Genomic DNA, 14,024 nt, shown 5'->3' on the forward strand with positions numbered 1-14,024 from the left:
GTCCTTGAATGTATTCTGCTATTCCAACCCGACAACTTGCCCAAATTATTTTTAGATGCCTGTAGCAACCGGGCAATCTGTAATTTCCATGATTTTTAAAAATGATTGGCAGAAACCAACAGGATTTTTTTAACAGGTCATGAAAAGCAGCCTTCCCAGCTGTTACTAGCAATAGAGAATAAGAATCTCACCTTAGGTTACTTTTGACATTTGCAACAGCTGGGGTAGAATCATTGATTTACAGCTGGAAAGGATCATATAGTCCAACCCCCTTGTTTTCCAGATAAGGAAACTGAGGCCCAGAGAGTTTACTTCTTCAAGATCTTGCAGATAAATTGTAGGGCCATTATTGTAACACAAGTTGTATGACTCCAAAGCTATGTTTTTTTTCCTACTTTATCATGTTTCTTTCATACTCATAAACTATTCAAAAGATGTTTTAGGACCGCCTCTTAATGTGGTATCATTAGGCTAACAAGTAAAGAGATAAACTGCCTTTATTAAGCAATTACTATGTGTCAAGCAGTGTGCTAAGCACCAGGGTTATAAACATAAGAAAGTAAGAACAGTCTTGGGGGAAGACTAAAGGGAAGCTTCAAAGTGAAGAGAGGTTGAAACAGAAATATCTGGTGCAACAGCTTTGGGAGATAGGTGCTATTATTATCTCCATTTTACAGATGAGGAAACAGTCTGAAAGCAGTTAAGTAACTTACCTAGAGTCACAGAACTGGTAAATACCTGAGACCGGATTTGAACTAGGTTTCCTTCATTCTAAGCCCTGTACCTCTCCACTACACCACTCAAAACAATGTAAATTTTAACTCAACTGTTTTATTAGCTGTCCCTTGAACTCAACTTTTCATCTTCCCTTTCTGTGCCTTTGCACTGGTTGCCCCCATGCCTGGAAGATATTCTATCCTCATCTCCCAGACATCTTCGAGATATAGAAGTGAGTAGGGAGAGCACTGGAACCATGGGGGATGGATAGCCTGTGCACAGAGTGGGGTGATGGAGGTTTGTATACAAGGATCAGCAAGTTGAATAAACAACGCATAGAGTTGGTAGAACAATACATGTAGCTTGGAAAGATTCTGGGCATGGATATAGACCTAAAATTGAAAAGGAAGAGGAGAATAGGCTGGATGGCCTGTGGGAAACTCTACACTGTTTTTAATGACCCCAAGCATTTGCTTTTTTAACCATGTATTTTGTGTGTACACATTCATGTGGCCTTCCCCAGTAGAATATAAGTTCCTTGAAGGCAAGAACTCTTTCATTCTTGTTTTTTCATTCCTAGTATCTAGCATAATGCCAAGCACAAAGGAGACAGTTAGTAAAAGCTTGTTGATTGATTTTTGCATAATTTATACTGAGAAGACTGAGATTGATGTGATTTGGTTCCTCCTGTAGTATGTTAATCATAACCACAGATTTTGATATGGAAGTAACCTTAGAGGTTCTCTATTCCAACTTTCTCACTTTATATATGAGGAATTTGAGGCCTAGAATTAGTAGTAAAGATAGTCTTTAAACCAAGCTCTCTGATTCACTTCATTACTTATTGGAAAAGGATTTCTCATTTACAATACCAATAGCTAAGGTAATGTTTATACATAGTCTAAAAATTCTATGATTCTTAGCATCCTTTGCCACATCTTACATCACTATCACCGTAACTGGATCAGTGGAAGTTATATGTAGGCACAGTAATTTATTTATGTTTTTTATTGGTTCATCACTCTCTATGGCCAAAAAATACATCACCAAATAGCCAAGCTACTGGTGATAAGCCTTTCCATAATCAGTCAGTCAACTAGTATTTATAAAGTGCCTACTATGTCCTTGGCACTGTGCTAAGCATTAGGAATCTAAAGAAAGGCTTAGGGCTGATAAAATTCTCAAGCTACAGAGACGTGATTATAATATTTCAAAAAGAAAGCACGAATAGTAAATCTGGCAGTATTCCTTCACTTCTAATAGAGGACTGGAGCAGAGGAAAGTGGGTGACCTAGTCACAATAATAAAATTGTGATGAATATTTACAGAGAGTTATAAGCAACTGGACAATTTATTTTTGGATAGTAGGTGAAAAGACTAATTTTTCTTTCCTATTGATAACATATACATTCTTATGAGAGGTTTAGGTCATATGAGCTAAGTTAGAATCTTGGAACAAAATCTTTTTATTATTTTCATTCTTCTTATCCAAAATATTTTCACTTATAAAGAGAAGAAAGAGCATAGTAATATTATACACAGATGTAATTAGAATTGCAGTTTTTCAATTATTTCTAGACAAAAAAAGTGGCCAAGCTTTATATTAGCTGTTGGAGCTTGCTTTACAGATAGAAAAACAAACTTTCAGTGTCTTATACTGTAGAACAAATTTTTACATACACACACATACATACATACACATATACACATAAATACACACTCAGACATATGATGTATATATGTATGTATATAGACACATATAGTGTGTGTATATATATATATATACTATTTTAAGAATCAGAGCACTTATTTTAAACATCCATTTCAGTGAATATCAGTGTATACATTTTTCAATAAACCTTTTCAATCTTAGCTAATTGTTTTTTTCTGTTATTAAAAGATCCATAGAAGAGGTAGTTTGATTTTTTTCGGTGCTGTTGAAGAGAACACTAACTCACAAGTAAATAAATAATTTCTTTTCCATGACTTCATCTACATTGAGCCTTTAGCATTGTGGCAAAAATGGATAGAGCACCAGACTTAGAGTAAAAAAAAAAACCCAAGTTCAAATCTGATCTCACTTACTAGCCGTGTGTCCCTAGGCAAATCACTTAACCTCTTCCTGCCTTCGTTTTCTCAACTGTAAAATGGGAATAATAATGCCTCCTACCTCCCAGAATTATTGTTAGGATAAAATGAGATATTTGTAAAGTGCTTTGCACACCCTAATACACAATATAAATTCCAGCTATTATTAGTGTTATGAGGAGGTGGAGGAGGATATTGTACTGCTAAAAACTTTTCCAAAAGGGGTAGGAGTTAGGTGTAGCATCTAAGTATTTTGCCTGAAATTTGAAAATCTAGTAGATTGTTCAGTTTTTCTGGATTAATCAGTCTCTTTGTACAGAACTCAAAAACACTGAATGTCCTTTTAAATCAGAGAAATTAAATTAGAGGAAGATTTACTAGCTGTTTTAATAACTGAAAAAAAATGTCTGATTGCCAGCTGTTCATATTTGCCCCTTGTTTGTAAGTACAGCAGGCTATTCTTTCTTAATTTCTATAATGGAAAAAATTTATTTTTCTTCCTTTTTAAAGTGTGTATATAATTTCATCCTAGTAATGCCATCTATAGCCAAGAAAATTATTATAATTATTATAATGTACCCATATTGAAAATTGATCTTGTCAAATGGTAATGGATTAAAGTGTTCTTTTCTTTAGCTTTTAAACTATTACAGGGGCAGCTGGATGGCTCAGTGGATAGAGCACCAGCCCTGGAGTCAGGAGGACCTGAGTTCAAATCCGGCCTCAGACACATAACACTCACTAGCTGTGTGACCCTGGGCAAGTCGCTTAACCCCATTGCCTAGCCAAAAAAATAAAATAAAATAAAAATAAACTATTACACGTGTTTACTTTTCAAATTTTACTTGATAGATTACCATTGCCAGAGCAGACATTCATGGGCTACTGGACAGTCAATCAGCCAAAAAATGGAATGCAAAAACTTTTGAGTCCAGCAGAAACTCATCTCATCGACATAAAGGTTAATTTTTTCTATTATTTCCTCATTAAAGCTTTTAATTATATAATATAACCTTATTTTCTGTAGAAAAATCAAACAACCTTAGAAATTACTTTAATCTTGTTTCATTCTTGACTACAGCATTGTGGTTTACATGCATTTCAGCAAGCATGCTGGTCTAGACATTTTTATTCCATATCCTCAAACATAAGCTATTTGCTGAGGACACTTGCTGGTTTTTAGAATAAATTTAACTCCTGGTTTGGCCTTGGAATCATCCTATCCTTTTGAAGATTATGGAATGGGGATAAGCAAGAGCTAAGGTTGGACCTCCAAAAGCCCTTCAGAAATCCAGGAGCATTTGAATGTCTTTTTGCCTGGGCAATCACCTCCTTGATATTTGTCTTATTGGTAGACTACTCAAACTTCTTAATTGAGGATTCTCAGATTGCCATAAATTAAATAATTTAGGCTAGATTAGTTATTTGCAGATTATAAATACATAAGCCTTTTGTTCTACCATGGGGTCTATTCTCATGGTTCCTATATTTGGTCATAGTGTGCCATCCAGATCTAAATTACCTTAGAGAGAAAAGCAAGCCATGATTTCAGGAATCAGATGTTAGACTATGAATTGCTTTGGTAGGATGAAAGGACCTTAAATTTTCTAGAAATTGTTGGTTGAAAATTATCAACTAAATTACTTAACTCTTTGTTATAGGGTCCAGTGCATTTAAGCTTCCAAGAATATCCTTTAGAGAGACATGAAGGAAGGGCCCTAACTTTTACAGAAGAATGTGCTTCTTGGAAATTGCCAGTGGATGAAGTTAACTTCGTCTGTGACATTGCTGTAGCACAAGGTATGTTACTCTGCTCTTGTAGTTTTCCTTCTAACATTTGCTGTTTTGTCCCTTTTTAAAATGAAATATGTGTAGAAGTCAAGAACTATGGGATGCATTCAATTATGGTCATATTTTATTTTCCAGTTAAATATATTTTAAGACTAATTTTCCAAATCAGCCTAGCAGCATGATTGCATGAGAGCCACATAAGCACTGCTGAATATGTGTATGTGTGTCTGTTTTTCATTACAATTGTAGCATGAAGTCCAGCACACTCAGGCATTTGCCAAAAATAGAAATACAAAAAGGAGAAACATTGGATTCCTAGGCTGTGATTCCATTTTGGTGATAGCATGAAACATGAAGGCAGAGCTGGAGGGACCTACAGGATCACAAGACCTGCCTGGTGTGGAAAAGAGGAGACAATGGCAGAGGGTGAGGGTGTGAATTCTCAGAATTTAGACTTCAGGTGGGACATAATAGACCCATGAGCTGTAGAGAGACCAAGGTTCCCTTTTGCTAAATTTACTCAGGTGAACTGAATTACCTCCGTCATAAGCTGTACTTCTAGCCCATGGGAAGTCATCTTGCAAAGTTAGTGGACACTAATCATAAAGTTATAGAAAGATCTGAAGTTAGTCACAGAGTTATCACAACTCATTGACATTATGACATGACAGATACACAAATAAAAATTCTTCTGTTTGAGAATGTTTTGCTGAGTTTTCATTGTTTTTCTCACATACATAACTTTATGCTATGGTTTGGGGTTTTTTTGGTAAGATATAGGGCATTGTTTTAGTTTGTGGCTTATTTTGGAGGACATATCAACTAATCATCAGGTATTTATTAAGCATCTACCTCATGCTAGCCACTGCATGTAGGCAAATAGGTATAAATATCTGCAGCTATATTATATAGATATCATCTGACATGAAACTTTTTTTTTAAAAGTAAACTCCTCTAATTAGAATTAAGACCACTGTCCTGAAGGTTAAGAGACCTGCCATCTAGTCTGTGCTGCACTAACTTCTTATATAAACATGAGAAAATCTCTTTGTTTCCCCTGTCTCAGTTTCCTCATACACATCAAATGAGGGAATTGAACCAGGTGTTTTCTAAATTCTACGTGAGCCTTAAAATTTAATGAGTCTGAATAGTGGTAGCAATAGTAGACTGAAGCAAGATAGATGACCATGGGACGAAAAGAAGTGAAGCTTGAAGGAAACCAGTAGTTATTTTTGTAATGATAATGATACAGAGAGTATCCCATGAATGTCAATAAGAAGATTTAATCTTTGGAGACAAGTGGAAAGATGTGCTTATATCTACATTTCCCTTTAAAGTATAGACATGAAGTGGGCTTCCAGAACTTTGAGCAGTTCTACCTCATAGCTATTACCTAATCGCTGTATTACAGTCTAAGCTTTGTTGATAACTTCCCCCCCCAAAAAAAATTGTTCTCATCTTGATATATTCTGTTACGTTTATCAGCAGTCAACATGTGTGTTATAATGGTAAGTTGGAAAGAGTGCTATATTTAGAACCAGAGGACCTAGGTTTGAATCTCTACTTTGACACTTCCTGTCTCTTTAATTTAGGCAAGTTACTTAATCTTCCTGGCCCTCAGTTTTCTCAACTGCAAAATAAGCAGGTTAGCCAAAATGGTTTCTAAGTTCCTTCTGCCTCTGAATCTTTAATCCTATGAAACATACCTGTTGTGTACATCAGCTATATAGACGAGCTAATATCTGATGTGACCTTGCTTTCTGAGGGCAAGTATCTGGTGGGTTAATATTAAAGTTGAGTATGTTATTTCATAGTTAGAAACAGAACATTACCAAATGTTTTAAATACACAAAAAGAACAACTGGCAACTGTATTGACTGTTTCTGTAAATACTCTTATTGCCAAAATGAACTAAATATTAATTTTTCCTTGTTTTCATCTATTTCCATTGCTTATTAACTGAAAATGCTTGTTGATGCCCACAGCTCTTTCATTCCAGACATCCAGACTCATCCTCTCTATAAGGCCTTTCTTAAATCATTTGTCTTAAGAATAGAAGTACTCTTGGGGCAGCAATGTGGCTCAGTGGATAGAGCACCGGCCCTGAAGTCATGAGGACCTGAGTTCAAATCCGGCCTCAGACCAAACACTTGACACTTACTAGCTGTGTGACCCTGGGCAAGTCACTTAACCCCAGTTGCCTTAAAAAAAAAAAAATAGAAGTACTCAGCAGTAGGATCACGATTCATTAATTTGATATTGTTCTTTCCTAATTGTTAAGGCTGAAACAAGTCTCTGGAATACTTTATTAACTAAAATATAACCTGATTATATTACTTTCCAGTTTTTATTTATGTATATCATGTTTAAGATATTTGTATTAAACACATATTTCATGACAAACATAAAAAATAGTGAGATTTATCTAATTTTTACAACTCTCCTATTCACTGCTCCCTTTCTCCTGCCATTCTATGGAAATGAATATAGCATCAAGATTCCCTTTATTGCTGAATTTTTACTGTATCATTGTCATTATTATTTCTATTTCTATAATCACTATCAAGAGTATATAATGTCATATACTGTATTATTATGCACTGTAGTATGCATATAGAAATTGTATATTTATGGAGGCAGCATGATATAGTGGGCAAAATGCTTGACATGGTGTCAGAAAGACTAAGGTTTGGATCCCGCCTCAGATACTTAATAGCTTTTTGGTCCTGAATAAGTCACTACGTCTTTGGGCCTCATTTTCCTTATCTGAAAAACTGGGGCAATAATAGCATCTACTTCACAGGGTTTTCACAAGGATCAGTAGAGAAATTATGTGTGAAGTACTTTGGAAATCTTAAAATGTGATTTAAATATGAATTGTTGGTCATTATTATTAATATAAATGTTTGTATATAGTTTATATTACACAAGAGTTCCAATACTCTTGATCATAAGAATTAGACAATTCCTGACCTCCAGAAACTTACATTTTAGAGTTACAGAAAACAGCTAAAAGACCACTGGGAAACTGGTAGAAGAATAATGATAATTTTGGAGAGTTATTAGGAAAGCCTTAAAGGTTTGGAAAGTGATATCCACAGAAAGAAAATAATGCATTATGATTATTTGTTTGGGGCAGAATTGGTTGAAGAAAAACTAAATAACTTCAGAAATATATGAGAAGTTACCAGACAGAGGATGCTTCATTGAGAGCAGAACAAGAGGAAATGAGTTTATGCTATAACATACATCCTAAATATCTAGGATACAAATAAGGAAAAATTTCTTGACAGACAGATTTGATAAATAAAAAAGAAGGTTGTGGAATTTAGTGTTTTGGAATTATAAATTTTTATTTCACTGGGAAGACTTAAGTGTGGTCCCATCTCCAGTAGAAAGGAAGGGAATCGATTATCTCTTAAGACCTTGTCTAGCTCAATGACTCCCTCAGCAAGTGTTTATTGAGTTCTTAGTTATGTTTCTAACCTTCAGTTTCTATTGGGCCTCCTAGCAAATTTGAATGGAGAGAAGGGGGTTGGGTGCAAGAGATGTTGTGGAGGTAGAATCTATGAGACTTGGCATCTTATGTAACTTAGAGGAGTTGGAGGGGGTGAGAGACATGAGGTTAGGCAAAGGGAGGAATTGAACACAGTATGATTTCCAGAATGCAAACTTACATGATTGGAAGGATAGTGATACCCTCAAAGGAAGTTAGAAAGTATCTATTATTGCTTTTCCCTCCACCCACAAGTAGAATATAAGCCCTTTGAGTGCAGAGACTGTTTCTATTTTAGCTTTCTATTCCAGTGCCTAATATAGAGCCTTACATATAGTAGATATTTGAGAAATGCTTATTTAATTGAATTACACTGAACTGAATTGAATTGTGAGAAACCCCATTGTGAATCCTAAACTCAATGCCTTTTTTTTTTTTTAATTTCAGAAAATGAGGAAAATATTCTCTATGTAGTTACATGCAATCCTGTTTCTGTATATTTTATGAATATGTCCAGGAACAGAGGTCACTTTGTGGACTTTTATGATGTATTTCCAAGGACATCTAGGGGAGTGTGGCATCCCTTTGTGACTGTAGCACCTCTGGGAAATCCTCTTAGAGGTCAAGTGATTCTTCATGAAGAAAAGGTAAAGAACACCAGGAAAGGTTCCTATATCTGTGTAAAAATTAATAAGAAAAGGAAAAGGAAAGAGAAATGATGTGATTTACACTCTGAAATTGAACGAATATTCCTTCCTATCATGTCCATTGGTTTATATTGTTTCTAGCATGTACAGCACATATGATGACATATAGAACATAACCTCTGCCCTCCACTGAAGCAAGAAAAAGTTCTAGGTTTTGTTAGATTCTTTGAGTTTGCTGTTCTGGTGCTTTTTAAGAATTCTACCATATAAGCATTATTTCTACTCAATACTTTTTTCATTTATTTTCTTCCCCTGCAAAGAAGGTTGAAGCTGGGTTTTGGAGGACTTTTAAAACTAAACAGAGGAGCCTGTATTTTTAAGATAGAGGCAATAGGAAGCAATAGGAAGCCACTGGAGTTGATTGGGTAAGGGAGTGACATAGTCAGATCTGTGTTTAAGGAAAGTCAGTTTGGCAAGATGGCTTAGAGTAATGAGAGACTTGAGGCAGGGAGACCAATCAGGAGGCTATTTTATAATAAACTAGACAAGAGGTGATGATGGTCTTAACTAAAGTGGTAGGTTTGTGAGGGGAGAGAAGGGATTGCATGTGAGAGATATTGGAAGAAACAGCAAGATTTAACAACTGATTGGATATGTGGGGTGAAGGAAAATGGAGAGTCCCTGTAATGTAGATTTTATAAACCTGAGAAACTAGAAAGATGGTGGTGCCTTTAATAGAAATAGGGAATTATGGGAAAGCAATAACTTTGGAGGGAAAGATCATTTTCTTTTTAGTTTTGGAAATGTTGAATTTGAGATGTCTCAGGGACATCTAGTTTGAAATGTCTAATAGGCTCAATGCTCCAGGACTGAAGCGAGAGAGAGAGGGAACAAGCCGTGAGTCATTTGCAGAAAGATTTGTAGGAAAATCCACTGGAGTTTCTAAGATTACCTAGAGAGAATGTAGTGGAGAAAGAGAAGAGAGCAGAACCTTGAGATATATTCACATTTAGGGATCATGATATGGATGATGGACCAGCAAAGAAGATAGAAAAGGAACAGTCAGATAGTTAGGAAGAGAATTAAGAGAGAGCAATATTACAAATACATAGACAGGAGAGAGTATCTATAAGGAGAGGGTAATCACTGGTATTAGATACCAGGATGAGGAATGAGAAGAACCATGAGAATTGGCAATCAAATCATTGCTAACTATTGAGAGAGCAGTTTCAGTGGAGTGATGAGATCAGAAGCCAGATTGCAAAGAATTTAGGAGTAAACAAAAGAGGAGGAAGTGGACACCAGAAATATGAACAAGTTTTTTCAAGGAGTTTGGCTCTGAAAGGGAGGAAATATATATGACAATAGCTTAAGGTAAAGGTAGCTTCCAGTGAAGACTTTTTAAGGGTGGGGGAGACTTGTAACCAATGAGGAAGGAACTAGTAGATGGGAGAGGTTGAAAAGAGAGAGAGATTGATTTGATTAAGGAGGAATCAGTCTATTAAAGAAAATAGGAAGGAATATGATCCAAATATATATGAAGAAGTATTAGCTGCAGCAAGGAGAAGGGCCTTTGTTAGAGACTAGATAAGAAAGAAGGAAAGAGTAGGATTTGACATCAAAGAGGTTTACAGTGAAGAGAAAGGGAAAAGAGGGAGCTCAGGTTGAATGTCCTCTTTTCTCAGTTCCGTAGCTGAAAGAAAGGAAGCAGGCGGAAGTGTGGAAGGCTTGAGAAGGGAAGAAGAGACTTGGAATAGCTTCTCTGGGAAATATGATGAAGAATCAGTTAGGAAGGAATAAAAGGACTACTTTGGTCCAGTCATCTGTTTCCCCCCAGAGAGTAAAGATGTTATAAATATGTTATTTTATTATTAATATTAATTCACCTTCTGAATTGATGTGATTTTACTGTACTTTGTAGGTTTATCTTCTCTTCACATTTCTTCCTGTAATCAGAAGCAAGAGTTGCTTCCATGCTTCCATGATTTGTGAACTGCTGGCTAGAGTTAGGGACCTACTTCGTACCTTTTTGTCAGACATAGTATGCATTGATTTTGCAGTCATGGGAGGACCAGTGCTCTGAAGAACTTGCCGTCGATAGCACAAGTCATCACAGTTTGAGTATTTTCTTAACTAAGTTTTCAGGCCCTCATTCATTCTGTTCTTCTGTTTCTGTTCAAATATGTATGTGTGTATATAAATCCTTTTTTAAATGTCCAGATTTAAGTTCATTGCAATTATTTTCTTTTTAAAGTACCCAATTATTTAACAATATTAAAGATAAAGGGTTTTGTCTATTACAATCACATTTATCAATGTCTTTTCTTTGGGAAGATTTTCCAGGCCCATATGGCTAGCACTGCCTTGCTGCCACCTCCCCAGGCATTTTTATGTTCCCTACTATGACACTTAACTTTTGGGGTGAAGTTTCCTCACCAGTAAAGATGGAATTGAACTAGATCATCTTTAAAACCCTTTCCAGCTCTATTGTTCTATCTCCATGACAGGTATTCTTAACCTTTTTTATTTTATGGATTCCTTTGACAGTCTGGTGAAACCTATGAGCCCCATCTCTGAATTATGTGTTTAAATGCATAAAATAAAATATATGAGAATACAAAGGAGAGCAGTTATACTGAACTATCAAAAATATTTATAAAAGCAAGTTCAAACACCCCAGGTTAAGAAATGTGTAACCTCCAGCAGTCTCAGGCAGTTAAATCAACCAGTGTCTGTGCTGGTGACTTGGAACTACTGAAGGTAGTTAAAAGTGATGAATACTCTAACCTCTATGCTGTCATCTATCATCCATTTGGATTGAATTGCCTCATTTCCCCAAGTTTCTATTTTATCTGCCTGTTTTTGATGAAGGTGTAGGTGGGGAAGAGCCTCCTTTGAAGTCCCTGTTTATGGCAGAGAGCCATAAAATTTGAAAAATAAGTAATCATAGGTATTAAATATGAAAATAATGTTAATTATTTTTAGTTTCCTTATCTGTAAAATGAAAGCTTAGACTCAACGACCTGTCAGGTCCCTTCTGGCTTTAAAATCCTATGAATCCCACTATTCCTCATTAAAATGAGCCAAGAAACATATCAGAAAACACTGAGTGCCTCTATTACTTCATTGTTTCCTCTTTTTTAAAATAAAGTTTTGCTGTAAATGTGCTTCTCTTTTCAATTTAAGAAATTGTTGAAAAATTCCTTGCTAAAATAATAACTTAAACGAGGAAAAGGAAACTTTACCCTGACCAAAAATAAAGATGTTGTGCATTCCCCACCCCCACCCCCGAGTTTGCTTATTACATCTGTCTCAAGTTTGGAATTCCAGACTTCAGTTCTGTGAGGTCATCCAAAGGTAACTTTGCTCCCAGTCGAGTACAAACTTAACAAAATAGCACACCAGCCTCTCCTCCCAGCCACCTTGAAGGAGAGCCAAAGCCGTAGTTAGATGTACTCACAGATGACGCAAATTTCTATTATTAAACACAGACAGAATATGCTATTAGTCATTGGGTACAGAAGGAAACCATTAGCATCCAAAGGGGTGGAGCACAATAGCTCTCTCATATTGCCGACTGCTCAAAAACGTAAAAACTAAGTCAACAAAGCAACGTGGCTGGTAACATGTATGCCTTATGTCACTTGGAAGGAAAAGTGCCATTTTCAGTTCAGTTAGCCTAACTTATTAGCACTTAAGAAAGAAAAAAACAAAAACACACCAACTTCATGCACATGCTAACTGCTTTCTTACCATAAATATATTTGTGAATGAGTTAAATTTATATTAATATTTTGAATTTTTCTTTTACTTAGAAAAATTAAAAGTATTCAGATTGTTTGAGTGCATGTATTTGGATATATTTATAAATCTTACCATATTTAGCCAGAAAGACTTTTCCTTTTAAAAAAAAATATTATCTTAAAATAATCCAATCTAAAAAAGAATTTGCTAAACCAATGGAATGGTGATTCAGCTACAGAGTGTTTTATTTGGGGGAACTCTTGGGATGCTGCTATTACATGCAAAACCTTCAGATGCCAAAGGGTGAAAGAATATTTTATAAGCTGTTATTTTTAAAAAATATCTCTAACAGAAATTCTTAATGAGCAATCAGACTGAATGACAAGTGCTGATGTTAAAGATAATTGTGAGAAAAAAAAGTAATAGCTGTGTGAACATTTTTAGTGTTTTTCCTTTTAATATCTCTAGGATTAATTAAAGCAAACTTTCTGAATTCTATCTTTAATCTTTAGTTCTTCAACAAAATTAGCTCACCAAGTAAAGCTAACCTTTCAGCTACTATATGCAGAGACTGAGTCACTGATATCTTCACATTAACCATTTGCTTTGATTACAAACTCCTTAAGAGCAAGGACTGTATCTTATTTATATTGGTATCAATCAATCAATCAAAAAGCATTTATTGTATACCTACTATGTGCCAGGATCTGGAGATACCAAAACAAAAAATAAAACAAACTCTATTCTCATGAAGCTTACATTCTGTCAAAGAGACAGCCTGTATATAAATAATTATGTACAGAATAAATATCAAACATATGCAAGGTAGTTAAGGAGAGAAGGGAGAGAAATTAAGATCCAGAAAGCCCAGAAGGTATTATTTGAGCTGTGTATTGAAGGAAGAGAAGAATTCTATGAAGCAAAATGCTCGTCTTTCTCAGAGACTCCCAATAAATATCTGTTGAATGTACTAATGAGTCTATGAATGAATGAATGAACAGATCCTTAATTTGATCTTCCCTGTTCTTTACATAAGTCAGTGGAATTAGAAAATCTAAGAGTTAAAAGAACCGAATCTTCACATGTTTTGTGACCTTTTTCCCCCTGAAGAAGTGCTTTTGTTCTTTATTTAATTGAAAGAACCTAAATGCCAGCAGAACATGAGCTACCTTTCAAAAACAAATCTATGAATAATAATTTGAGCTGGAAAATAATTTTATAATTTCATTTACCAGCTTATTGCTTTGAGTCCATAGCAGTTTTTACTATTTCTCAAAAAAAGAAAAAAAATCTTTCACCGATCCCTTTGATATAGATGTTCTAATATTTCTTTGTTTTCGGCTCTCGATTTCTAAAGCTCACATTTCTTGTCTGCTGGTTTATTTTGCTTAAGACGTGTAAAAGCAAAATAAATTTCCCTTGAAATAGACCACTACTTACAGAGATCATGGCGTCATTTGCATAACTATGCTCAGGAAGAGGGTTAATAATGTTGGAAAAATCTCTTGTATAAATTTTAGAAATCATTACTGTGCTGTCTT

General features: G+C 35.2%; 1 protein-coding gene across 1 annotated transcript in view; it reads left to right on the forward strand.

The window, feature by feature from the left end:
- The window catches only part of VWA8 (von Willebrand factor A domain containing 8), a 399,466-nt gene that overhangs the window by 238,857 nt on the left and 146,585 nt on the right, over nt 1–14,024 (forward strand). The window contains exons 27-29 of the mRNA XM_027873608.1: nt 3,658–3,766; nt 4,467–4,605; nt 8,540–8,739. Of these exons, the coding sequence (XP_027729409.1) occupies nt 3,658–3,766; nt 4,467–4,605; nt 8,540–8,739 (448 nt within the window). The remainder of the gene's footprint in view (nt 1–3,657; nt 3,767–4,466; nt 4,606–8,539; nt 8,740–14,024) is intronic.

Source organism: Vombatus ursinus, unplaced genomic scaffold, assembly GCF_900497805.2.
Source record: "Vombatus ursinus unplaced genomic scaffold, bare-nosed wombat genome assembly UNPS02014802.1, whole genome shotgun sequence".
In the NCBI taxonomy this organism is placed as follows: Eukaryota; Metazoa; Chordata; class Mammalia; order Diprotodontia; family Vombatidae; genus Vombatus; species Vombatus ursinus.